The sequence below is a fragment of the Panthera onca genome, chromosome A1 (genome assembly GCF_046562875.1).
Source record: "Panthera onca isolate mPanOnc1 chromosome A1, mPanOnc1 haplotype 2, whole genome shotgun sequence".
Lineage (NCBI taxonomy): Eukaryota > Metazoa > Chordata > Mammalia > Carnivora > Felidae > Panthera > Panthera onca.
The window spans coordinates 134,333,992-134,359,708 of record NC_138339.1 but is presented as its reverse complement, the minus strand read 5'-3'; the positions used below and the strand labels follow the sequence as shown (position 1 = coordinate 134,359,708).

General features: G+C 41.8%; 1 protein-coding gene across 1 annotated transcript in view; it reads left to right on the top strand.

Annotated features, from left to right (window-relative positions):
• Positions 1-25,717, top strand: part of MEGF10 (multiple EGF like domains 10) — a 181,622-nt gene that overhangs the window by 99,254 nt on the left and 56,651 nt on the right. The window contains exons 6-8 of the mRNA XM_078451403.2: positions 17,534-17,780; positions 19,183-19,303; positions 24,333-24,469. Coding sequence (XP_078307529.2) covers positions 17,534-17,780; positions 19,183-19,303; positions 24,333-24,469 — 505 coding nt within the window. The remainder of the gene's footprint in view (positions 1-17,533; positions 17,781-19,182; positions 19,304-24,332; positions 24,470-25,717) is intronic.

The following is a 25,717-nucleotide window of genomic DNA, read 5'->3' as shown; positions in this document are numbered from 1 at the left end:
CTAGAGTAAAATTCTAATTTGTGTACACCATAGGATCCAGGAATTTTACTCCTACTCCTTTGCCATTTGTCTACAGACCTTGCAGAAACCTTTGCTTTGCTTAAACTGGGGGATCTATTCTTTCCATCTTTGTAACAGTGAAAATTTGGCAACAACAGATAATGGCCATGAATAAGGGAAAATAGAAGTTTGTTAGAGGCTGTTAATATGGAGGAATGCTGTGTAGCCATTCATTCCTATAAATTGATATACAGTATTCTGTGCTACCAGATGTGTGATATTAATTGATCTCAATACCATCAGACAGGGTAGAAAAAGCAAGATGCACAGTGATGTATACATTTCATGTAAAACTAATAAGTACATGAAATGATACAGTTTATTATTTCTGGATACACACAGACTAGCAGGATGCAGGTTAAAATCATGCGGTTACCTCTGAGGAAGGGGCAGGGAGAGACCTGGGAACCAGGCACAGAGAAGACAAAGGGGACTTCATCTCTAATATTTTATTTCTCGCATCAAATGATGAAGCAAAGGGGACGTAGCATTCCCAACTGTTAATTCTAGGTTGTGTGTGCATGGGCCTTTGTTACAGTATTACTTGTAGTCTCCCATAGCTAAAAAAAAAAAAAAAAAAAAAAAAAAAAAAAAAAAAAAAAAGTGTGGGTTTTTTTTTTTCCCAAGAAAACTGTATTATAGTTTCCAGACCATCCAGGGAACAGTGAGGGCTTGGGGTCTAGTTTCCTCACTGTGGGATTTTAAGCAAACATTTAAGGCTTCCGCCCTTTGACTCTCAGGTCCAGAATGAAGAGCTTTAGTACTTGCACAGTGGTGGTGACGAGTGCTTACTCTTCGGTGCTCCCCCGAAGCCTCACCTCGCCTGGAAACCTTCTCCCCATCCCTCCTTTCCTCTGCCCGAAGGTTCAGAACACACATAACATAGATCCTCTGTGTCCCTCGAGCATCCTGTGAACTGTAACACCTAGCACGCCTGCTTTGCGATAAGTCTCACTGGGGACCAGTCTCTTCCAGCAGATCAAGAAATCCTGCTGTGGAACATGTCAGGCAGGATCAGGTAGTGTGTGTTCCTCAACAAACAGAACGTTGTGGCCTTAGAAGATACTTAATACATGTTTCATGAAAAAAAAAATACATGAGCAAAAGAACAAAAATATGGCAGGACTTTGTAAAGCAAGACACCCTGTAATGGTTCCTGAGGTTTTTATTATTCTTTTGACTTCAGTGGATCAATGTAATCCCCCCAAATCCTTCACTTAAGCCGAGCCTACCGTTTATAGCCTTGAGATTTTCCTGCACCGTGAACAGGGTCATCAATATGCTTTCATTGAGAGACATCAACGTTTATATTTAGACACATTAAAGAATAAACATTTCACGCCCTTTTTTTCTGCTTCATAATTTGAGATAAGCATTCGCTGCAGTTCTAAAATGATATTTCATGCTTTGAAAATTCATTTAACAAACATTTTTAAAAAAAAAAGAAGAATAAAGGTTTTCTCTCAGCCACTGAATAATATTAATATCAACAGCACTGGGTGGTTGTCCACAGTGATCGTTGGCTCTCTGTCAGCTCTCCAGTGGCTTTTTTGACATGTGAAGGACGTGAGGTTTTAGTGCTTTCAGAGGATCTGGAAAATACATTTTTATTGTTCTTCTTCATGGATGGAGAAGCTTTACAAAGTTGTTTTATTTTTAAAGCACTTGATGTTTTGAATGAGGGTCTTTTCTTCTACATTAACAAAGGGAATGACATACCATAGCCTTGTTAGCCTGAAGCGAAGGGAATGAAATCACACGGAGATAAAAGAACTTGAGGGAACCAGAGCTTAGGAAGAAAGGGTGTATATTTCAAGAAGAACCATGTTTTGCTATCCTTTGAGACAGTGGAAGTTTATTTTGGTAGCTTCTGAAACTCCGTAGAGCGATTTTCCTGAAAGTGACTTACTTGTGCTTTGTCTATATGTATTAGAATGTGAAGGGCTGAACGTCTTCCCTGTTAATTTCTCTCCTAGTCACAGATTTCCCTGTGTTTAAAGTCAATGGTGAACATTACAGCAAAATACCATACAAAAATGCATTTTCAAGTCAGTATGGCTGACTAATGTATCCTAAAAGATACTTGACATTTAAATGTTAAGGGCACTTAGTCTTAGTTTCTTCAATCAGCAACCCTGGTGAGGGTAGTTATATATTATAAGCTGACATCACTTTCCCGATGATAAAGCCTAGTTCCCAGATTCCATATATTATCCTGCTGGAAGTGTCTGGGACAGATGTATCCACCAGCTTCTCAAACCCCATGTGGTTCTACGATTTGACTTCTTATATACTAGAGGTCAAATCCAAGACAAATAAAAACAAAATAAAACAACAAAATGCAGACCACTCATGATTTCATCTGAGATTGGTTTAGACCTAACACAAGTGCACAGAATTGGCCACTTCTGTTGTTCTCTGTAATTTAGAGCCAGTCGCTTTAGAAAAGCATCTTGAAGTTCAGTGTGGGTTTCAAGGCTGCTTCTCTTGTCTTAGTGGGCATAGAGAGGCTGAGGCAAGATCAAGTCAGTGGTTTTGGTGCCTAGTAATACGGCAAGACTCTGTAGGTTTTATTTATGGCCACCTATTTCTTTATGCGAAGGGGAGGATTACTCAGGAGTTCATGCGTTGTTTCCTGGTTCCTCCTTTTACTTTTCTGGCCTCCAGGTACCCGCCTACCCCTCTGGGCACATTGGTCATCCGCAAGCGGGAAATTTCTAAATCCAGTTTCTATCTGGCAAGTAAAAATAGGATGTCACCTAGCACTGGGTTTCACTGCAGGCCTGAGCTTTTTCCATTTGGCTTTATGAAAATGGTCAAAAGGGATGACACCCCACCTCGTTTTTTACTTTGCGGAGTTTGTGGGCAATTTGTTTTTGAAATTCACATTGGGAGAACCAAGTTGTGCCTTTTGTCATGAATGATTCATGCAAGGCAGACAGTACAAACCAACGACAGGCCTGTTATTCTAGCTTTATGTACAGCTGGAGGATGTTTCTCTAGGGTGGTTTTTTGTTTTGTTTTGTTTTGTTTTGTTTTGTTTTTTGTTTTTTTTTTACTGGGGTGGGATATTCCAATGTGCTGACCATGGAATAAAATTTCTGCTATACTAGATCCATGCTGTGTCACACATACCAAAGGTACGTTTTGTGTGATTAGTATGTCCCACCATTCCCATGTGACAGAGAGAGAATTAAGTAGAACAAAGTTTGGGAACTTGCTCAAGGTTCCATGGTTATGAAGTGACAGTAGCTGGGGTCCAGGTCTGTCTGATGCTGAATGATTATACCCTTCCTTGAGCCAGCTCGTGATTGATGAAGGTCTGTAACAAGGTGAACTTGATGGTAAACATTACTCCTTAATCTAAGGGAAAAATGATTTCATCCTTTCCTTTTTTCTGTTGTCGTTGTTGAGGAATGTTGTGGCTGAGGCAATGTATTAATGTGCCCTTGTTCTTTGCTCCAAAGCATCTCTCAACTTGGCATTTCTGTGTATCTCTCATTGTGCTCCTTTCTTTTATTCTTTCTCTACACAAAGACGTGAGATTTACTAAACTATCTGCTGTTTGTTCGAAGAATGTTCTTAATGCCACGTTTTTGTCAATACATGGGTGTCTGTGGACATGTTGAGATATTCTGCATCAAAACCATTCTGATGAAACTGCTGTTAACACTTTAAAGCCTGGCCAATATCATTTTTAGGCCAAAAAAATATTTTGCAAACATCTGTGAGATGTTTTTGTCTTAGAATGTTCCCCTTTGAAAATCAGGGAGAAGCCGCGAATGTGTGCTGATGGCAGATTTTGTCACCGTTGGGCATTAGTTGCCTGGGATGGCCTGATGGGGTACGGCAAGATCACAGCTTTGAGGCATTGACAGGTTTGGCTGAGTCCTTGCCACTGCCACTTGAATGCTAAGTGACTGAGCAAATTATCATCTGAGTTAATTTGGCACATGATATGTTGGAATAATTATACCTGTGGCATTGAGTTATTGTGATATTTGAATAAAATAGCTGCATAAGGCTGACGCACGTTTGAAACTTGATGTATCTTACAACCCCTTCGTTCTCTTCCCATCCTTTGAAGGGGAGGTTGGACTGAGGGTTTAACGTGGGTCAGGAGAAGGACGCCTTGGTGGCTCAGTCGGTTCAACGTCTGACTCTTAGTTTTGGCTCAGGTCACGATCTCACAGTTGGTGAGTTCGAGCCCTGCGTTGGGCTCTGCGCTGATAGCCCACAGCCTGCTTGGGATTCTCTGTCTCTCCCTGTCTTTCTCTGCCCCTCTCTGGTTTGTTCTTTCTCTCTCTCTCTCAGAAAATAAACATTAAAAATTTTTTAAGTGGGTCAGGAGAGGAGAATGTTCCCAGACGTGTTGAGATAGTTTTACCCGTTGGTCTCCTTGTGGAATGTGGATCTACATTCATGATCGATTCCATTCCTCTACCAAACAGACCACGAACGCTGGCCATGTGCCACGTGGGTCTAGTTTTCAGTTTGGTGTGCTCCTAAAGCTAGTTGACATCAATACCATTTTCACAGTGAGCTTATTGGTTTTTTTGTTTGCATAGAATCATTATCAACTTACAGAAGCTCTTCAGATATGACATCTCCTCAATCGTATTTTCACTATGTTCTCACGACTGAGGTAATTTCCTAGTTCCAGTGCCCCTAAATAGTGAGTCATTGGCTGACCCCATGGGCTGGCTCAGTGACAGGTTTTATCATTTGCTGCCCTGCCTTCATGGGTCATATCTGGTGAAATTGTGGGATATTATGTTTAAGCAAAATATATAATTTCACTCCTTCAGGAGCAGGATGGCTTCATGAAAAATGCTTGGCCTTTGAATACGGATGCCACCCCTATCAGCCTGGTGTTTTGGGACACTTTACCTAAAGAGTCTCATCCTAAATATCCTCCGTGTGCTGAAGATGATAATGATGACCCACCTTGTTGTGATTGCTCTGAGGACCAGAAAGTGGTGTCTGAAGCATGGAGCACAGAATCTGGCACAATACAAAGGCTCAGCAGACTGAATCCTTTAAAAATCATTTTTTGCTTGCTTTTCTCATACTGCCAAAAGGATGTACAATGATTGCAGAGAATTTAGAAAAGGTGGTTAATCTAAATGAACGAAGGGAATGTCAAGCATATTCTTAAGACCCAGAGATCCCCAGTGGTGCCATTTGATCATAGAGCCTCTCAATATCTGTCTATCTATCTGTCTATCTGTCTATCTATCTATCTATCTATCTATCTAAGTCTGTCTGTGTGTCTGTCTTTCTGCCTTTGTCATGCTCTTTCTTCTCCCTGACTCCCCCAATATTAGGTTCAGCCATTATACAGTTGCTGATATTTGGCCTTTTGTGACCTAAATTAACAACAGTTTCATCTAGTACATTCGAATATATTGCTAAAATTGGATCATGTGGTACCATTTTAATCTACTTTTTTAAAATGAAGACATTGCTAATGTTTTTCAAGTTCATTAAATATTCTTCTATAATATCACTTTTAGATGATATGTAATGTTCCATTGTGTGATTATACCCATTTCTTTTCACCAATCCTCCATTACTAGAAAATTGGATTGTTTTCAATTTTTTTGTTACTATAAACAGTGCTAGGATAAACATGATAGCTTTGGAGGGAGTAAGTATCATGGTTTAGAATGCAGACTAAAGGGGGCGCCTGGGTGGCTCAGTTGGTTAAGCATCCAACTTTGGCTCAGGTCATGATCTCAGGGTTTGTGAGTTCGAGCCCTGTAGCCGGGCTCTGTGTTGACAGCTTGGAGCCTGGACCCTGCTTCTGATTCTGTGTCTCCCTCTCTCTCTGCCCCTCCCTTGTTCATACTCTGTCTGTCTGTCTCTCTCTCTGTCTCTCTCTCTCAAAAATAATAAACATTAAAAAAAAAAAAAAAAGGAATGCCAACAAAAGGCAGAAGGTCTGTACTTCCCTGCTTCCTGCCTGTGTACCTATAACAAGTCACCTGGATCTCAGTTTCTTCTTCCACAAAATGGGCACAACTTCCAAATAGGACCTACTTCATAGGGCCATTGTGAGAGTTCATCTGTCTCTAGTGCCGAGGAGAGTGTCTATGGGCACACTGTAAATATTACTAATGGATTAACTACTGTGAATTGTTCCTGTCATTATACACATATGTTTATTTCTTTTGGAAAAATATCTCAAAGGAGGAATTTATGACTGAAGATCTCTCAGTACCCGATTCAAGATGAATTTCTAAAATAGGTGTGGATTACCCACAGAAGTGTGTAAAAGCGCTATTTTCATGTAAAGGGGGAGGTTATCTCCATCACTGTACGTCTCAGATTCATCATTGTTGTGACCCCATCTCGTGACTGAGGGTGCACGGTTTTTCATGGCTTAATATCCCTGAAGTCAGAATGCTTCCAACCATCAGAGTCACCCAGATAACTGCTGTGACATGCCAGTGTGGGACCTTCTGTTGACAACTACTGAGATCAAGAAAGGCTGTCAGTGTGTCTTAACACCTATGAAATTAATTAAGTCTTATTTGATAGGGAACAAAGCAAACATATATAAAAATTGTGATCTGAGTGCAAGATGAGCGTCATGGCAGATATATATATGGATGTCTTCTTCAGAGAGCATCTCAGATTGGGTCTGAAAAAATGTACCTGTAGGACAGAGATTTCCAGGCTGAGCTTGGAAACCTGGGAAGGACTGATGGAGGGAGAGGACGTATCTAACACCTCTCCACATCTACTTGTTTCTATACCTACTTCTTTTGTCATGCACAGGAAGATGATCGCGGCCATGATGCGATAGAAGGGGGCATTCATGGACATTCGCGATTTAAAAGCCTTGTGACTTTTGCATGCCTTATTCTCTCCACATGTAATATCTCCTACAGCTTCCCTCCCTTTCCAGTCCCCCGTCTTTCTCTGTACAAACCCTCCACGCTTTACCTAAATAGGGCACACTCTGCCTTTAGGTCTCAACTTAGACATTATTTTCCCAGCTCAACCACACCATTTTGGGGTCATTCCTCTGTTTTCTGTTGTACCTTGTACCTCCCCCTACTGCTTATCGCGGGGTATTTTAGTGCCTAATAACTTAATGCATCTGCTGATAACCTGTAAGCTTCCAGAAGCATGCGCTCTACCATTCTCCTTTGAATCCTAAGCCTAGCCCTATGGCTGGCACATGGCAGGTACTTGAGAGGTGTAAATTGAGTGAATTTCAGTACCCAGCCCATGGATGTAACCTGTGGTTACTGGTAGCACTGGAAGTTAGCGCCATAAGGGCTCCGGGGTGAGCCCATTGTCTTGCGAGGATCCAGTGCTCCGCTAGCTGTCATTAAGGGTTGTAGCATGGACGGTATACTTCTGATATTACACAGTAGTTTAACCTTCCTTTTATTTTCACCTTATTGTGAGAGCTTATTAGAGCATGCTGTCCATGCTGCCTGAGACCCTCATTAAGCTTTCCCCGAAACAGCTGCATGAATGTGGGCACAGAGCATCTAGAGCCCATTTCTAGCTGCCAGCACAGCAAGAGATGAAACTAGGAGCACCTGGGTGGCTCAGTCGGTTAAGCCTCTGACTTCGGCTCGGGTCATGATCTCACCGCTGGTGAGTTTGAGCCCCGTGTCGGGCTCTGTGGTGACAGCTCAGAGCCTGGAGCTTGCTTCAGATTCTGTGTCTCGCTCTCTCTCTCTGCCCCTCCCCTGCTTGTGCTGTTTCTGTCTCTGTCTCTCTCTCAAAAATAAATAAACATTAAAAAGAGAGAGAGAGAGAGATGAAACCAGAAGCTGAAAATGAGTCCTCACTCCTTTCGAAGCATCAGGGTTCTTTTCAGTGTAATTTGAAACAAAAGTTGGTTCATTTACCTTTTCCTATTAGAATATTCTAGCTATTGCCGTCTTAATGTAACCAATTTTTTTTTTTAAGGTTTTCAGTGTCAATAACCAACCTAGTCACTTTTTCTTTAGGCATGAAATGCTTGCCCTGTGAGATTAGAGTGAGGGGTTAAGTAAAAGACTTGAAGTGATTTGAGTTCAGAGTCTCCAAACTGCCTTTCCAAACACAGTACTTGAATTCAGGATAACCGGTCAAGCTTGACGCTCATAAGGAGCAAGTTCTGCCTCTTGTCTAGTCAACATACCCTTGTATTTGTAGCAATCAGGTAAGAAAGCTGGCTTTTGTGTGATAAGCTGTAAAAATGGAAGTGTTGCGGTAGTTGAATATGACAAATGAAGAGAGGAAAGGAAGTCACAGTGATGCCTAAATTCAAGCCAGGCTTCTGTGTCCCACTTGTTCTGTTTCCTGCTTATTTGTCTGTACGCTTCTGTATGTGGATGCCCCCCCCCACCCGCCCCTGCATCGCTTATGTTGGCGCCCAGTATTCACATGGTGAGGTCCATGTATCAATGGCCTGTTAGGGAAACACAGCTCCAAAGGGAGAAGCTGTCACTTCAAAGCATACCACAGTGCTTAGATATAGACAGGAAATTAACCATGTCGGCATGATAATATTTCCTTTAAAGCCTGAAACCCTTTCTTTGATGCTGATAGTTATCAATTTCTGCTATGAACTTGTTTCTATCATGAGGAGGTGTCTTAAGGGTTTTTGTTTTGTGTGTGTGTGTGTGTGTGTGTGTGTGTGTGTGTGTGTTTTGGGTTTTTTTTTTTTTTTTTTGCATTTATCTAACCCCAAGGAAATAGGACTGGTCTCTCCCTGACTGCTCTTCTAGGAGAGAAATTGTTGGATGGGATGTGGAAGGGAATCACAAGAGAGAAGAGAGACGTGTTCTGTCCCCTCAGTACCTTGACTTCTTTCTTCCCACTCCTCTCCTAATGTTGTAAAACTTATTCCATAAAATGTATGCGTGCCAGCACACCATTATCCCACTGCCACTGTGGGAAGAAAGAACTCTAACCCATCATGTTTTTTTCTTTCTAAGTGCTTCTGACACAGTCAGGTTGTCCTTATCAAGGTAGTATTATTAACTAAAATTGTGTTTTGTGTTGCTCACTTAATACCCCAGGATACATTAAGAAAAAATGAATATTTAACTTAGCATATGAGGCTCCCACAAGTTGAGAGGGATATGGAAACTTTGGAGATGGTTGAGCAGAGAAAGTGAGTGAAACTGAATAGCTTTTTTTTTTTTTTCAATATATGAAATTTATTGTCAAATTGGTTTCCATACAACACCCAGTGCTCATCCCAAAAGGTGCCCTCCTCAATACCCATCACCCACCCTCCCCTCCCTCCCACCCCCCATCAACCCTCAGTTTGTTCTCAGTTTTTAAGAGTCTCTTATGCTTTGGCTCTCTTCCACTCTAACCTCTTTTTTTTTTTTTCCTTCTCCTCCCCCATGGGTTTCTGTTAAGTTTCTCAGGATCCACATAAGAGTGAAACCATATGGTATCTGTCTTTCTCTGTATGGCTTATTTCACTTAGCATCACACTCTCCAGTTCCATCCATGTTGCTACAAAGGGCCATATTTCGTTCTTTCTCATTGCCATGTAGTACTCCATTGTGTATATAAACCACAATTTCTTTATCCATTCATCAGTTGATGGACATTTAGGCTCTTTCCACAATTTGGCTATTGTTGAGAGTGCTGCTATAAACATTGGGGTACAAGTGCCCCTATGCATCTGCACTCCTGTATCCCTTGGGTAAATTCCTAGCAGTGCTATTGCTGGGTCATAGGGTAGGTCTATTTTTAATTTTCTGAGGAACCTCCACACTGCTTTCCAGAGCGGCTGCACCAATTTGCATTCCCACCAACAGTGCAAGAGGGTTCCCGTTTCTCCACATCCTCTCCAGCATCTATAATCTCCTGATTTGTTCATTTTGGCCACTCTGACTGGCGTGAGGTGATATCTGAGTGTGGTTTTGATTTGTATTTCCCTGATAAGGAGCGACATTGAGCATCTTTTCATGTGCCTGTTGGCCATCCGGATGTCTTCTTTAGAGAAGTGTCTATTCATGTTTTCTGCCCATTTCTTCACTGGGTTATTTGTTTTTCGGGTGTGGAGTTTGGTGAGCTCTTTATAGATTTTGGATACTAGCCCTTTGTCCGATATGTCATTTGCGAATATCTTTTCCCATTCCGTTGGTTGCCTTTTAGTTTTGTTGGTTGTTTCCTTTGCTGTGCAGAAGCTTTTTATCTTCATGAGGTCCCAGTAATTCATTTTTGCTTTTAATTCCCTTGCCTTTGGGGATGTGTCGAGTAAGAGATTGCTACGGCTGAGGTCAGAGAGGTCTTTTCCTGCTTTCTCCTCTAGGGTTTTGATGGTTTCCTGTCTCACATTCAGGTCCTTTATCCATGTTGAGTTGATTTTTGTGAATGGTGTGAGAAAGTGGTCTAGTTTCAACCTTCTGCATGTTGCTGTCCAGTTCTCCCAGCACCATTTGTTAAAGAGACTGTCTTTTTTCCATTGGATGTTCTTTCCTGCTTTGTCAAAGATGAGTTGGCCATACTTTTGTGGGTCTAGTTCTGGGGTTTCTATTCTATTCCATTGGTCTATGTGTCTGTTTGTGTGCCAATACCATGCTGTCTTGATGATGACAGCTTTGTAGTAGCGGCTAAAGTCTGGGATTGTGATGCCTCCTGCTTTGGTCTTCTTCAAAATTACTTTGGCTATTCGGGGCCTTTTGTGGTTCCATATGAATTTTAGGATTGCTTGTTCTAGTTTCAAGAAGAATGCTGGTGCAATTTTGATTGGGATTGCATTGAATGTGTAGATAGCTTTGGGTAGTATTGACATTTTGACAATATTTATTTTTCCAATCCATGAGCAGGGAATGTCTTTCCATTTCTTTATATCTTCTTCAATTACCTTCATAAGCTTTCTATAGTTTTCAGCATACAGATCTTTTACATCTTTGGTTAGATTTATTCCTAGGTATTTTATGCTTCTTGGTGCAATTGTGAATGGGATCAGTTTCTTCATTTGTCTTTCTGTTGCTTCATTGTTAGTGTATAAGAATGCAACTGATTTCTGTACATTGATTTTGTATCCTGCAACTTTGCTGAATTCATGTATCAGTTCTAGCAGACTTTTGGTGGAGTCTATCGGATTTTCCATGTATAATATCATGTCATCTGCAAAAAGCGAAAGCTTGACTTCATCTTTGCCAATTTTGATGCCTTTGATTTCCTTTTGTTGTCTGATTGCTGATGCTAGCACTTCCAGCACTATGTTAAACAACAGCGGTGAGAGTGGGCATCCCTGTCGTGTTCCTGATCTCAGGGAAAAAGCTCTCAGTTTTTCCCCATCGAGGATGATGTTAGCTGTGGGCTTTTCATAAATGGCTTTTATGATGTTTAAGTATGTTCCTTCTATCCCGACTTTCTCAAGGGTTTTTATTAAGAAAGGGTGCTGGATTTTGTCAAAGGCCTTTTCTGCATCGATTGACAGGATCATATGGTTCTTCTCTTTTCTTTTATTAATGTGATGCATCACGTTGATTGATTTGTGAATGTTGAACCAGCCCTGCATCCCAGGAATGAATCCCACTTGATCATGGTGAATAATTCTTTTTATATGCTGTTGAATTCGATTTGCTAGTATCTTATTGAGAATTTTTGCATCCATATTCATCAGGGATATTGGCCTGTAGTTCTCTTTTTTTACTGGGTCTCTATCTGGTTTAGGAATCAAAGTAATACTGGCTTCATAGAATGAGTCTGGAAGTTTTCCTTCCCTTTCTATTTCTTGGAATAGCTTGAGAAGGATAGGTACTATCTCTGCTTTAAACGTCTGGTAGAACTCCCCTGGGAAGCCATCTGGTCCTGGACTCCTATTTGTTGGGAGATTTTTGATAACCGATTCAATTTCTTTGCTGGTTATGGGTCTGTTCAAGCTTTCTATTTCCTCCTGATTGAGTTTTGGAATAGTGTGGGTGTTTAGGAATTTTTCCATTTCTTCCAGGTTGTCCAATTTGTTGGCATATAATTTTTCATAGTATTCCCTGATAATTGTTTGTATCTCTGAGGGATTGGTTGTAATCATTCCATTTTCATTCATGATTTTATCTATTTGGGTCATCTCCCTTTTCTTTTTGAGAAGCCTGGCTAGAGGTTTGTCAATTTTGTTTATTTTTTCAAAAAACCAACTCTTGGTTTCGTTGATCTGCTCTACCGTTTTTTTAGATTCTATATTGTTTATTTCTGCTCTGATCTTTATTATTTCTCTTCTTCTGCTGGGTTTAGGCTGCCTTTGCTGTTCTGCTTCTATTTCCTTTAGGTGTGCTGTTAGATTTTGTATTTGGGATTTTTCTTGTTTCTTGAGATAGGCCTGGATTGTGATGTATTTTCCTCTCAGGACTGCCTTCGCTGCATCCCAAAGCGTTTGGATTGTTGTATTTTCATTTTCGTTTGTTTCCATATATTTTTTAATTTCTTCTCTAATTGCCTGGTTGACCCACTCATTCCTTAGTAGGGTGTTCTTTAACCTCCATGCTTTTGGAGGTTTTCCAGACTTTTTCCTGTGGTTGATTTCAAGCTTCATAGCATTGTGGTCTGAAAGTATGCATGGTATAATTTCAATTCTTGTATACTTATGAAGGGCTGTTTTGTGACCCAGTATATGATCTATCTTGGAGAATGTTCCATGTGCACTCGAGAAGAAAGTATATTCTGTTGCTTTGGGATGCAGAGTTCTAAATATATCTGTCAAGTCCATCTGATCCAATGTATCATTCAGGGCCCTTGTTTCTTTATTGACCATGTGTCTAGATGATCTATCCATTTCTGTAAGTGGAGTGTTAAAGTCCCCTGCAATGACCACATTCTTATCAATAAGGTTGCTTATGTTTGTGAGTAATTGTTTTATATATTTGGGGGCTCCGGTATTCGGCGCATAGACATTTATAATTGTTAGCTCTTCCTGATGGATAGACCCTGTAATTATTATATAATGCCCGTCTTCATCTCTTGTTACAGCCTTTAATTGAAAGTCTAGTTTGTCTGATATAAGTATGGCTACTCCAGCTTTCTTTTGGCTTCCAGGAGCATGATAAATAGTTCTCCATCCCCTCACTCTCAATCTAAAGGTGTCCTCAGGTCTAAAATGAGTCTCTTATAGACAGCAAATAGATGGATCTTGTTTTTTTATCCATTCTGATACCCTATGTCTTTTGGTTGGCGCATTTAATCCATTTACATTCAGTGTTATTATAGAAAGATACGGGTTTAGAGTCATTGTGATGTCTGTATGTTTTATGCTTGTAGTGATGTCTCTGGTACTTTGTCTCACAGGATCCCCCTTAGGATCTCTTGTAGGGCTGTTTTAGTGGTGACAAATTCCTTCAGTTTTTGTTTGTTTGGGAAGACCTTTATCTCTCCTTCTATTCTAAATGACAGACTTGCTGGATAAAGGATTCTTGGCTGCATATTTTTTCTGTTCAGCACACTGAAGATCTCGTGCCAATCCTTTCTGGCCTGCCAAGTTTCAAAAGAGAGATCAGTCACGAGTCTTATAGGTCTCCCTTTATGTGATAGGGCAGTTTATCCCTTGCTGCTTTCAGAATTTTCTCTTCATCCTTGTATTTTGCCAGTTTCACTATGATATGTCGTGCAGAAGATCGATTCAAGTTACGTCTGAAGGGAGTTCTCTGTGCCTCTTGGATTTCAATGCCTTTTTCCTTCCCCAGTTCAGGGAAGTTCTCAGCTATTACTTCTTAAAGTATCTCTTCAGCACCTTTCCCTCTCTCTTCCTCCTCTGGGATACCAATTATGCATATATTATTTCTTTTTAGTGTATCACTTAGTTCTCTAATTTTCCCCTCATACTCCTGGATTTTTTTATCTCTCTTTCTCTCAGCTTCCTCTTTTTCCATAACTTTATCTTCTAGTTCACCTATTCTCTCCTCTGCCTCTTCAGTCCGAGCCGTCGTGGTTTCCATTTTGTTTTGCATTTCGTTTAAAGCGTTTTTCAGCTCCTTGTAACTGTTCCTTAGTCCTCTGATCTCTGTAGCAAGGGATTCTCTGCTGTCCTGTATACTGTTTTCAAGCCCAGCGATTAATTTTATGACTATTATTCTAAATTCACTTTCTGTTATATTATTTAAATCCTTTTTGATCAGTTCATTAGCTGTTGTTATTTCCTGGAGATTCTTCTGAGGGGAATTCTTCCGTTTGGTCATTTTGGATAGTCCCTGAGTGGTGAGGACCTGCAGGGCACTTCCCCTGTGCTGTGGTGTATAACTGGAGTTGGTGGGCGGGGCTGCAGTCCGACCTGATGTCTGCCCCCAGCCCACCGCTGGGGCCTCAGTCAGACTGGTGTGTGCCTTCTCTTCCCCTCTCCTAGGGGCGGGATTCACTGTGGGGTGGTGTCGCCCGTCTGGGCTACTTGCACACTGCCAGGCTTGTGGTGCTGGGGATCTGGCGTATTAGCTGGGGTGGGTAGGCAAGGTGCACGGGGGCAGGAGGGGCAGGCTTAGCTCACTTCTCCTTAGGTGATCCACTTCAGGAGGGGCCCTGTGGCAGCGGGAGGGAGTCAGATCCGCTGCAGGAGGTTTGGCTCCGCAGAAGCACAGAGTTGGGTGTTTGCGCGGAGCGAGCAAGTTCCCTGGCAGGAACTGGTTCCCTTTGGGATTTTGGCTGGGGGATGGGCGGGGGAGATGGCGCTGGCGAGCGCCTTTGTTCCCCGCCAAGCTGAGCTCTGCCGTCCGGGGGCTCAGCAGCTCTCCCTCCCTTTGTCCTCCAGCCTTCCCGCTTTCTGAGCAGAGCTGTTAACTTATGACCTCCCAGACGCTAAGTCGCGCTTGCTGTCGGAACACAGTCCGTCCGGCCCCTCCGTTTTTGCCAGCCAGACTCGGGGGCTCCGCTTGGCCGGCGAGCCGCCCCTCCGCCCCGGCTCCCTCCCGCCAGTCCGTGGAGCGCGCACCGCCTCGCCGCCCTTCCTACCCTCTTCCGTGGGCCTCTCGTCTGCGCTTGGCTCCGGAGACTCCGTTCTGCTAACCCTCTGGCGGTTTTCTGGGTTCTTTAGGCAGGTGTAGGTGGAATCTAAGTGATCAGCAGGACGCGCGGTGAGCCCAGCGTCCTCCTACGCCGCCATCTTCCCTCCTCCCTGAATAGCTTTTAAAAAATAAGTAAAAGTATTGAGGGTTGTATTTAATCTTGCAAGAAGTGGGATCAAGGATACCTTCACATTTCGGGAATAAGATCATTTATAATACGAGAACGGTGATGAACCAAATCACCAAATCGACTGGTTCAGATTATAGAATAAGGGATTTGGCTTATGTGGAATGAAGCTGTTCCTTACTCTTAGGATTGATGAACCAGGGAACAAGTTACAAAGGATTGTGTAACTTACCTTAAAAACAGGGTATGTTCTTTTCTACTTGGATACCCTAGGGGGTTTAAAAAAAATACTGTGTATTTTTTTTAAAGTATAGCTCCTAGATTGAAAGAGTTATAATTGAACAAAAAATTCTGTGTCCATATCCATAGGCAATAAAGGAAACAACTGTATGAATAACAATGAGGCTTAAATCTCAGAACTACTACCTAATCTTTCTTTGTAAAAGATGATTGTGAATTCTTAGGTAATTGCTTTCTTGATCTGCCTTAGATTCAATAATCTTCTTATTGTTTTTAATTGCGTTAAAGTATGTTTATTAAGGTGGTAATGAGAACGAAGCCATGCTGATTAAAAACAAAATTATTCATTTAAACCTTTTGATGTTATAAAATGAAAGGTTGATTCTAATATTGGAAGGTGAATCCTGTACATCTCCTAAGTTATTTGCTGTGTGCCTAGTTTGTTTTGTTTTCCAATGGTTGATTCTAGATCTGTTAAAGTTACAGAATTTTTACGAAGTGAAACTGTGTCTTAAGTCATAAAAGCAGTTTATCCTAAGAGCTCCAGGCAGGGTGCTTCTTCCCTAGTGTTTTTTATAGCATCTAATTAGTAAATAAATGCACAGCTGGGTAGGCAATGCATATTGAGTTAGTTTTGCTTATCATCCCCCTTTACAATTTGTAGAAGGTTTGGGATTGAAAATTTTTCCTTTCCTGCTTCCCTATTCCTGCTTATCGACTTGAATTGCAGTCATTCCTCCTTTCCTTTGGAATTATGCTTTTAAATCTATTTCTCAAATGTTCTTTTCTGTTACTGTCTTACCTGGTTTCGTGTGCCTGTTGTCTTTTCCTTTGCTGTCCAGTTTCAGTTTCATGTTTGTCTAACTGTTTAAATAAATTTACTGAGTTTATTTATTTTTTAAACGTTTATTATTAAGAGACAGAGAGACAGAGCATGAGCATGGGAGGGGCAGAGAGAGGAGGAGACACAGAATCTGAAGTAGGCTCCAGGCCCTGAGCTGTCAGCACAGAGCCTGGTGAGGGGCTCGAACTCAGGATTGGTGAGATCATGACCTGAGGCGAAGTCGGATGCCCAACCTACTGAGCCACCCAGGTGCCCCAGTTTACTTTTTTTTAGCAGTTATTTATTTTTGAGAGAGAGAGAGAGAGAGAGAGAGAGACAGAGCATGAGCAGGGGAGGGCCAGATAGAGGGAGACAGAATCCACAGCAGGCTCCAGGCTCTGAACTGTCAGCATAGAGCCCGATGTGGGGCTCAAACCCACGAACCAGGAGATCATGACCTGAGCTGAAGTCAGATGCTCAACTGACTGAGCCACCCAGGCGCCCCAGTAAGCCAGTGAATTTAAGTATTTGTATCAATAATTTTCTCTCTTTTCGGATTACCTCCCAATCCACACATTCTTTGACACCTTGAAAGCAGATCAGTTTTCTTTTGGATTACTCCAGCCTAGACCTATAGCAGGGTGGGTTCCCTCCACAGTAGCTCTGCCTACAGGACCCCTCTTGGTCTCCAGGATCACTGCCTGAGGCAGGCCCCTGAACCTCACTTACTTCCTGATCTACTGCCATTCTTCTTGCCCCATCTCCCTGCCTCTTGTGAGCTCCTTCCTGCCCCTTCCTCAGAATGTAGCTAGATGACCTTTCTAGGACACGAATCTGCATTGTCTCTCATTGTTCGAAATCCTTTACGGCCAATACCGTATTCTCAAGATGCAATCCAGTTCCTTAGTGTGCATTTAAGCCCTTGTATGAGCTGAACCTTCCTATCTGGGTAGCTGGCCTCCTCTCCCCGCCCGCCCCCCCCCCCCCCCCCCATTTAGTTACATCTCCCCTAGCCATTGACTCTAGCCACATCAAACTCAACACTCTGGGTGCAGGAAACAGGCCAAGCAAAGTCACGACGCTGGAAAACGTAGCTCTGCTTGAGCAATGGACTGATTGGAAGTGGCCCACTTAGTGCTGGTCACATTTATGAAGCATTGCCTGGGCTGTTGTCAGAGCCACGATGTCCAGCTGAGGAGGAGCAGCGAAGGGGTCATGAAGCTGTCTCGTCAAGGGGAGAGGAAAGCGGGTTCTGAAGAGCTTGCTCTTACCCGCACCCATACTCTGACACCCTCCATTGTTTTTCCCCCTCTTCAGCCTGTGACGGTGATCACTGGGGGCCCCACTGCAGCAGCCGGTGCCAGTGCAAAAACGGGGCTCTGTGCAACCCCATCACGGGGGCTTGCCACTGTGCTGCAGGTTTCCGGGGCTGGCGCTGCGAGGACCGCTGCGAGCAGGGCACCTACGGTAATGACTGTCGCCAGCGATGCCAGTGTCAGAATGGAGCCACCTGTGACCACGTCACGGGGGAATGCCGCTGCCCGCCGGGATACACTGGAGCCTTGTAAGTGACACAGGGCCGCGCAATGTGGCGGAGGCCTCTCACCTTCTCCGTTCATGCTGCTGCCACCATCGTCTTCCCGTGCTTCTGTTTCTCTTGCTGCCTGAAGTCACAGAGAGGTCGGGGCTCCAGACACAGATGGGGAGATCAGCAGTGACAGCCACTAGATGTTCCTGCTGTTTAACTCTTGAACATCAGACCCCAACCAAAGTCGGAGGGCCGGCTTCCATGCTGTCCTTCTGGCAGGGCAGAGACAGAGAGGACTGGGATGTTGCATTGAGTGGAAATATTTGGGGGTTGCTGGGGCAGATGTGAGGATCTGCTTCGATTCCCCGACAAGTGCATTTATTTTACACTGCTCATAGGTAATGATCCGTGCTGTTCTGCTTTGTGTGGTAACTAATTAGCTGGAGAAAGTTGGGGTGGGTTTAGTGCCCTAGAAAAGAGAAAAAGGGGAAGATGTTGGAAATAGTCCATGATAAAAGCTTAACTGGGTTATTTAATGCCTGTGGATACATATGTTGCCTTGTGAACATGAAAGAAATGTATCACATCTGTGTAGGATATGTGGGTGCAGATAGTTTCATTCTTTCTGGATCAAATTGGAGCATCTTCTTAACCTCCACTACTTTCTTTATTTGGTATGAAGGACATTCTTCAGTGGCTTGTATAAGCAAACAGAATAAGAGGCAGAATTTGCCAAAAAAAAAAAAAAGTAGGATATAGAAAAATAACATTCTCTTACTGGGAAAATTACACTTGTAAATCACAGAGCTAAAACTTGAAAAAATGCGGCTGATTAGGTAAATACTTCCTGCCAACAGTATTAATAGCTATAAAGTAGAGCTAAAGGAAAAACTGCATTAGCCTAGAAAGCCCTGGTTTTTGGGAGAATGATCATCTCAAACGACTTAATTGTTAATATTGCTCTTACGGGTTTTTATCAAGGCCACAATGGGCTTTGGAAAACTTGGACCAATTTTACAGGAGAGCAGACAAGACAAAGCCTTAGCGAGGAAAGTTCATTCATAGAAAAAGGGTGGGGGTTAAAGTCATGGAAAACGATCAGTTTCAAGAAGAGATTGTTGGAGATTAATTATGAGGAATATGTACACAAAGCAGGGGCTGTGCCAGTGTTTCAGTCTCCTTTGAGGTTTGAACAGACACACAAACAAAAGCAGATAAAACAGTTTCATCACAAAATACCCCCAAAGAAAGGAAAGGTCTAGGTGACCCCTCAACGACCTTTCCAGCCAATGTGGTTAATACCTTGATGTTAACGAAATGAAGAATTCCGAACGGACAAAGCTATCTGTTTTAGGGTCCTGGGTGCTGTTGTGTCTGAACCCGAGGGTCGTGTGGTTGGGTCAGTAATGGTATCTTTTGTCACACCTCAATTCCTCAGCTGTGAGGATCTTTGTCCCCCCGGCAAGCACGGCCCACAGTGTGAGCAGAGATGCCCCTGCCAAAATGGAGGAATATGTCATCACGTCACCGGAGAATGCTCTTGCCCTTCTGGCTGGCTGGTAAGCTCCCTTCCTCCCCTCCCCCACCCCAAAGGGCACATAGGAGACTTTAGCACAAAGGAAAGTTGTACCGATGGTTAAAGGTGGCAAAACTGGAAAGACCTGAGCATTTTTAAAGCTGGAAGCCTTCCGTCCATTTTCAGGCAGAAGGTGATTAAATCTTGAAGTGCACTAAGGGTCCTCATTGGAAAACATAGTGGCCACCTGTCCTGCACTTTCCCTCAGGATAAAAAAAAAGGGAAATATTTCATCTCGTGTATGACAGACAATGCTGTTAAACACTGGAAGAATCTAAATATTAACATACCTCGGAGATACTTCGGGTTTGGTTCTAGACCACAGCAATAAAGTGAATACCACAATAAAGTGAGCCAAATGAATTTTTTGGTTTCCTACAGCATATGAAAGTTATTTTATACTATACTGTAGTCTATTAAGAGTGCAATGGCATTATGTCTAAAAAACCAATGTACGTAACAAAGCAATTACATTAGTAACATCAGAGATCGCTGATCACAGATCACCATAACAAACATAAAAGTAATGAAAAAAATTTGAAATAATGTTAGAATTACTAACATATGACTCAGATATGTGAAAGGAATAAATGTTGTTAGAAAAATGGTGCCGGGGTGCCTGCGTGGCTCAGTCAGTTACTTCGGCTCAGGTCATGATCTCATGGTTTATGAGTTCCAGCCCTGCATCAGGCTCTCTGCTATCAGCACAGAGCCTGCTTCAGATCCTCTGTCCCCACTTCTCTGCCCTTCTCCCCTCTCTCTCACATGCTCTCTCTCAAATATAAATAAGCATTAAAAAAAAAAAAGAAAAGAAAAAAATGGCGCCAACACGGGGGAAAAAATGAGCCCCTGGCTGGCTTAGTAGAGCGTGCGACTCTTGATCTCAGGGTCGTGAGTTGCAGCCCCACGTTGGGCATAGAGCCTACTTAAAAAAAAAAAAAAGAAAAGAAAAGAAAAAGAAAAAGAAAGAAAAATGGTATCACTGAACGTGCTGAATGCACGATTGTCACAAACCTTCATTTTGTTTAAAAAACAAAACACGCGGGGTGCCTGGGTGGCTCAGTCAGTTAAGCGTCTGACTTCGGCTCAGGTCATGATCTCATGGTTCATGAGTTCGAGCCCCACATCGGGCTCTATGCAGCTCAGAGCCTGGAGCCTGTTTCGGATTCTGTGTCTCCCTTTCTCTCTGCTCCTGCCCTGCTCACACTCTGTCTCTGTGTCTCAAAAAGTGAATAAATGTTAAAAAAAAAAAGGAAAGAAAGAAAAGAAAAGAAAAGAAAAGAAAAGAAAAGAAAAGAAAAGAAAAAACACACAATGTGTCTGTGAAACACAATAAAGCAAAACACAGTAAATGAAATATGTCTGTAATTGTTTTTATAATTAAGTTCCATGGATCACTATTGTTCTTTGAGACCATTATTCTCAACAGAGTGAGTGTTATGTGAACAACTGATCTGGTCATATATTTGTGGAGGCACAATTGAGGTGAACCAGGTTTATTACCAGGTATGGCAGAGTTTCTCAAAGCCTTTTGTATGCAAATCCAAGAGGAAGCTGTCACTCACCACACCTCCCAAACTTTGACCATGTTACACTTTCTTCGTGTCGTGTCTCACGGGCTTAGTGTTTTGCGACATTGCAACACACTCAATATCAAAGCTGATTTGCCAACTAGCTTTCTCTGAAACCTGGGTGTGATATGGTCATTACCGGCATTGGTTTGTGCGTACATCTGCTTGAAGGCACAAGAGTGAACGACCAAGGTCTGTTTCCTTCAATAACAAACAAAAATTAAGAGAACGGTTCACTTCACTATCCCCTTCTATCACCAGCAGCTGTAGTGAAACTATGTTGGTAGGGTCATAAGAGACTTCTTGATTATCAGATCCAGTGCTGACCTTTCTGTGCTCATTCTGCTTGACTTCACCAAAGCTTCCAACCCTGTTGCTCATCCGCCTCCCTTTCATAATCTTTTTCTCCATTTATTTGATAACCCCTCTCCTACTTCTCTTACTGAAGATCTCTTTTCCTAACCTCCTTCTTCTTCACACCTCTTTATTACAGCATTTCCTAGGTTTCAGTCTTATCCTTCTTCTCTTTTCTCACTATAAATCTCTGAAAATCTCACCCAGATCCATGGCTTTAACAGTCATCTACTGATTTTTCCCAAATCTTGACCTTCCTTCTGAGTCCAGACATATATTTGTCACTGTCCTATTAAACACCCCAACCCAGATGACCTGTAGACATGAAGCCACCATCTACTTGGGCTCCACCCAAGCTGGAGCCTTAAGGGCCAGACATGGAGTAGAATTGGTCTGCTAATGCCCTTGTTGTAGTCCTGAAGCAAAGGAGAACTGGAGTTCACATCCCAGGGAGAATCATGGGAAGTAAGGGAGAGTTCAAGATGTGAGGACCATGTAGACAAGGGGAAACGAAATATTAGACCCAAGGTGAGCGTTAGAAAGGTAAGCAGACAAGACAAGGTCTGGTTCTAGAGGCAGAGCCCAAAGAAACCCCTTAAATCAATGGAGTCAGAGTGAGGGGCCTTTACTGAGTGGCTGATGATGGGGTGAACAAGGGAGCTCTTGAGAAGTACTGAACTGGCTCGAGCCACATCAAAGTCATTGCTAATGAAACAAAACTTGTCATGAACCCAAGTCTTTCTTAAGGCTACTCCTTTTCTGCTTTTTAAAAATCTTCGTTAAAACCAGCATTTCTTTCTTCTTGCCCAAGGTAGAAATACTGAATTACCTTTGACTCCTTCTCTTCTTCATTTCTTATAAGCAGTCTTTTGCCGTTGTTGGACATTGCTTGGTTCTTGGCAAGGGAAGGATTTTGTTGGGGCAGCGGAGTATCCGGAAAGCTCCATGTTCTTTGGATGAAGAGTTATAGGCATTCTACTCCAGGACTATTGTATAGATGTTGTCTGTATAGTTGCCTCATCTTGAGATTGAAGCTTTCTTCTTGGTTGGGATGGTTATGGTGTGGGATACTGACAGCCACAGGCTTGGACCATGAATCCCAATTACTGGGTAGATGGATCTTCCCATTCTCCAGTGTGTCTGTACTCTGAGGCTGCTACCTTGGTAGAAGTTTTTTTACTGAATGCTTCAGGTCATTTCTCAATCTGTGAATTGAGAGCTGAGCTTCTAAGGTATACTTCTCTCTACAATATTTTATTTGTGCTATTACTCTAGGTGCTTTTCAAAGATGAAATATATACCTTTTACATATACACACACATGCATTTCAACTCCTAAGAATGCCTTACTTAAAGCTATTTGCTCACGTTAATCTTTACTCACAAACAATATTTCAACAACATCTCTAAAGCTGATGGGGGACCATTACAAAATGTGGGTAGGGTCAGTCCCTGGGAGAATGAGAATTTTCACCAGAATTTCTGCTTACCGCAGATTGACCCTTGGCACATTGTTTTTTCAGTCGTGTTGTTATGGTGTGCTAGAATGGAGGGATTAGAGCTATTTTTTCATCTGTCCGCCTCATCACATTGTGAACTAATTAAAGGTTGTGACCTTATCACTTTGATTCTCAGAGCTTAACTCTATGCCTGATGCATAGATGATTCTCAGTGAGGCATTGATTTGAATCATCTCTCAAAGGCTTTTTCAGTTCCAAGAGTCTGTGGAAGAACTTTCCCTGTTTGTAGATAGCTAGAAACCACCAGAGGAGACTTAATTAGCACACCAACTGCCTTTGTGGGTAGCCAGGAGTTAGAGGAAATGTATTTTCTTATGCTATCCAGAATAAACATTTACAAAACCATCTGGTGTTTGCTAGCCTCCAATTTCAGAGTGCCCACAGTCTGCCTTTTTTTAGAGAGAAGGAGGACAAAGCAACAGCTTGCAACAGTTAAAAAAAAAACAGTTTAAAAATCCCTGTTATTTGGGAAATGTTGTTTGCTCTAACAATAATTCCAATAAACAGATGATAAGCTACAAGCCCAAGTTATATGACCAAGTGAAGCAGAAAACGGGAAGGTATTTCACTGACTTATTGGCACTTATTTATATAAAGCAGAGGATTGGGTTAAATATAGTGACAGTGCCTGACAAGATGGACAGCCTCTAGGGTGAGGAAACATGTCCAAGTTCCTCTCTTGATTTTTCTTCCCAGGAAATAAGCTTTCCTATTGATCTTGGCCCACCAATGTTTGTTCAACCTGCTGAAAATAAAAGTGTTTTTCTCTCATAATAAAATGTCTAGGTTCATTCTTGTAGAACTACTTCTTAGGCAATGTTACTGTTAATCCAGGTACACAAAATTTCCGTCTTATGCTACATTATACCTTGTAAGAAATAAAGCCAATGATAATGTGTGTTTTCCTTAGAACATATGGTAAAGCATTTGGATATTGTATTTGCACCAGATGTTGCCATTCATGTAATGGATGTTCAGTAAGTATTGTTGACTTATTGTACATGTATGACACAAGGAAGAACGCTTAGGGGGATTTATAAATTCCTTAGGTTACCATAATAATTTTGTGTAACTTTATCTTAAACTTCAGTTTTTTAATATGGATATTTATTAAGATTATTCTGCCATCTTTTCTTAAAAAAATATTTATTTTGAGAGAGAGAGTACGTGAGCAGGGGAGGAGCAGAAAGAGGTAGAGAGAGAACCCCAAGCAAGCTCCCTGCTGTCAGTACGGAGCCCCATGCAAGGCTCAAACCCACGAACCATGAGCTCATGACTTGAGCTGAAATCAAGAGTTGGACGCTTAACTGACTGAGCCACCCAGGTGCCCCTGTTCTGCATCTTTGAACGTATCTTGAGATCTAGGCTTACCAAGTAAATAAGTCCACTTAATGTTCCTAACATTTTTTAGATGATGAACAGAGTGTTCTAAAATCCCCTTCATCTAATTATCTTGCAGCCCTGTTCCCTTATCTCCTCCTCCTTTTGTTTCCTCTCTTCTTTCCCTCCTCCTTTAGCCCTTCCCTGGCTGGAGGCCCATGTAATTTTCCAAATCTCTTTGAATGCAGGGCACAGTGTGTGGTCAGCCTTGCCCTCAGGGTCGCTTTGGAAAGAACTGTTCACAAGAATGTCAGTGCCATAATGGAGGGACGTGTGACGTTGCCACAGGCCAGTGTCATTGCAGCCCAGGATACACAGGGGAACGGTAAGGGATAGTCTTATCTTTCTCTGACTGTTCATAATGGTGTGAAAGGAAAGCCTGCAGAGCCCAGGGAATACCTTTGCTACTATGTGTCTGTGACTGTTCTATAATATTCCAGAGGCGTCTATAAGGTATCAATGTGTTCGACAGATTTTTTTCCCAACTCATTGTGTAGAAATGGAACCATAGACAGTGATGGTGAATTGAAGACAGACAGCATTAAAATAAAGAAATAAAATCCCAGCTATTCAGAACCCGTGATAAATGTTTCGTGCTCAACAGTTGAATGGCTGGACAGCCACTTTTTACATTTTAAATATTTTTTGATAGATTTATTCCAAAATTGGATGTGTATTTGGTTAGCTTTAAAAAGTATGCTGGGCATAAAGTTACCTTCTTATGATTCAGTATTCCATTAAGAATACCAGTCATTTCCCTGTGGAGTAGCGACCAAGTGAGATCCAATGGGACTTTGAAGATTATAAGAGCAAATGAATGGCTGTGTTCATCTGGCCCTTCCATCCACTGTCATTTTTTGTATCAGTGAAGGGTTACCCTAGACGGCTTTGCACACCTTACTCCTTCTAATTTTCTCTTTCCTCTCTTACATCCTAAAAGACCAGATAACCAAGCTTTTTGGATGTGTGCATACAATTAGAGAAAAAAGACTTGAGAGGTAGGAGATTATAATGGCTCACAACAAAGATTTTTTGGAACCTGTGTCCTTAGATACATCCTTATCGCTAAAATAATTTTACTTTCCTTTGGGGTTGCTCTCAGGATTCAATAAGTACATTAAAGTGGTTAGAACAGCATGGAAGCTTACAAATATTAGCTGTTATTATAGTTGAGTGATTTCTCTGAACTGTACAAATACTAGTGATTGTCAATTTGAGTGATGTCTGGGGACCAAATAAAAATTAGCTATCATTATTTTTGATGATATCTGTGACCTAAGAATTTCTTCAACTTTCTTCCCTCATTATTTTTTTTTTCCAAAAGGCTGATCTGTTTTTGACTTTTAATAAGATACTATAGCACTAATGGAAATCCAGTAAAATGTAAATGATAGTTATTTCTAGATTGTGGGAATACTGGAAAATTTGTTTTCTTGCTACGTAATTTCTCTAACTTTATATAATCAATATGTGTTTTTATTATAATTTTATTTTTATGAATATATAATAATAAGTATAATTTAAAGTAAAAAAATAAAAATAAACTTTGAAGAAGAAAAAAAAAGAAAAAAAT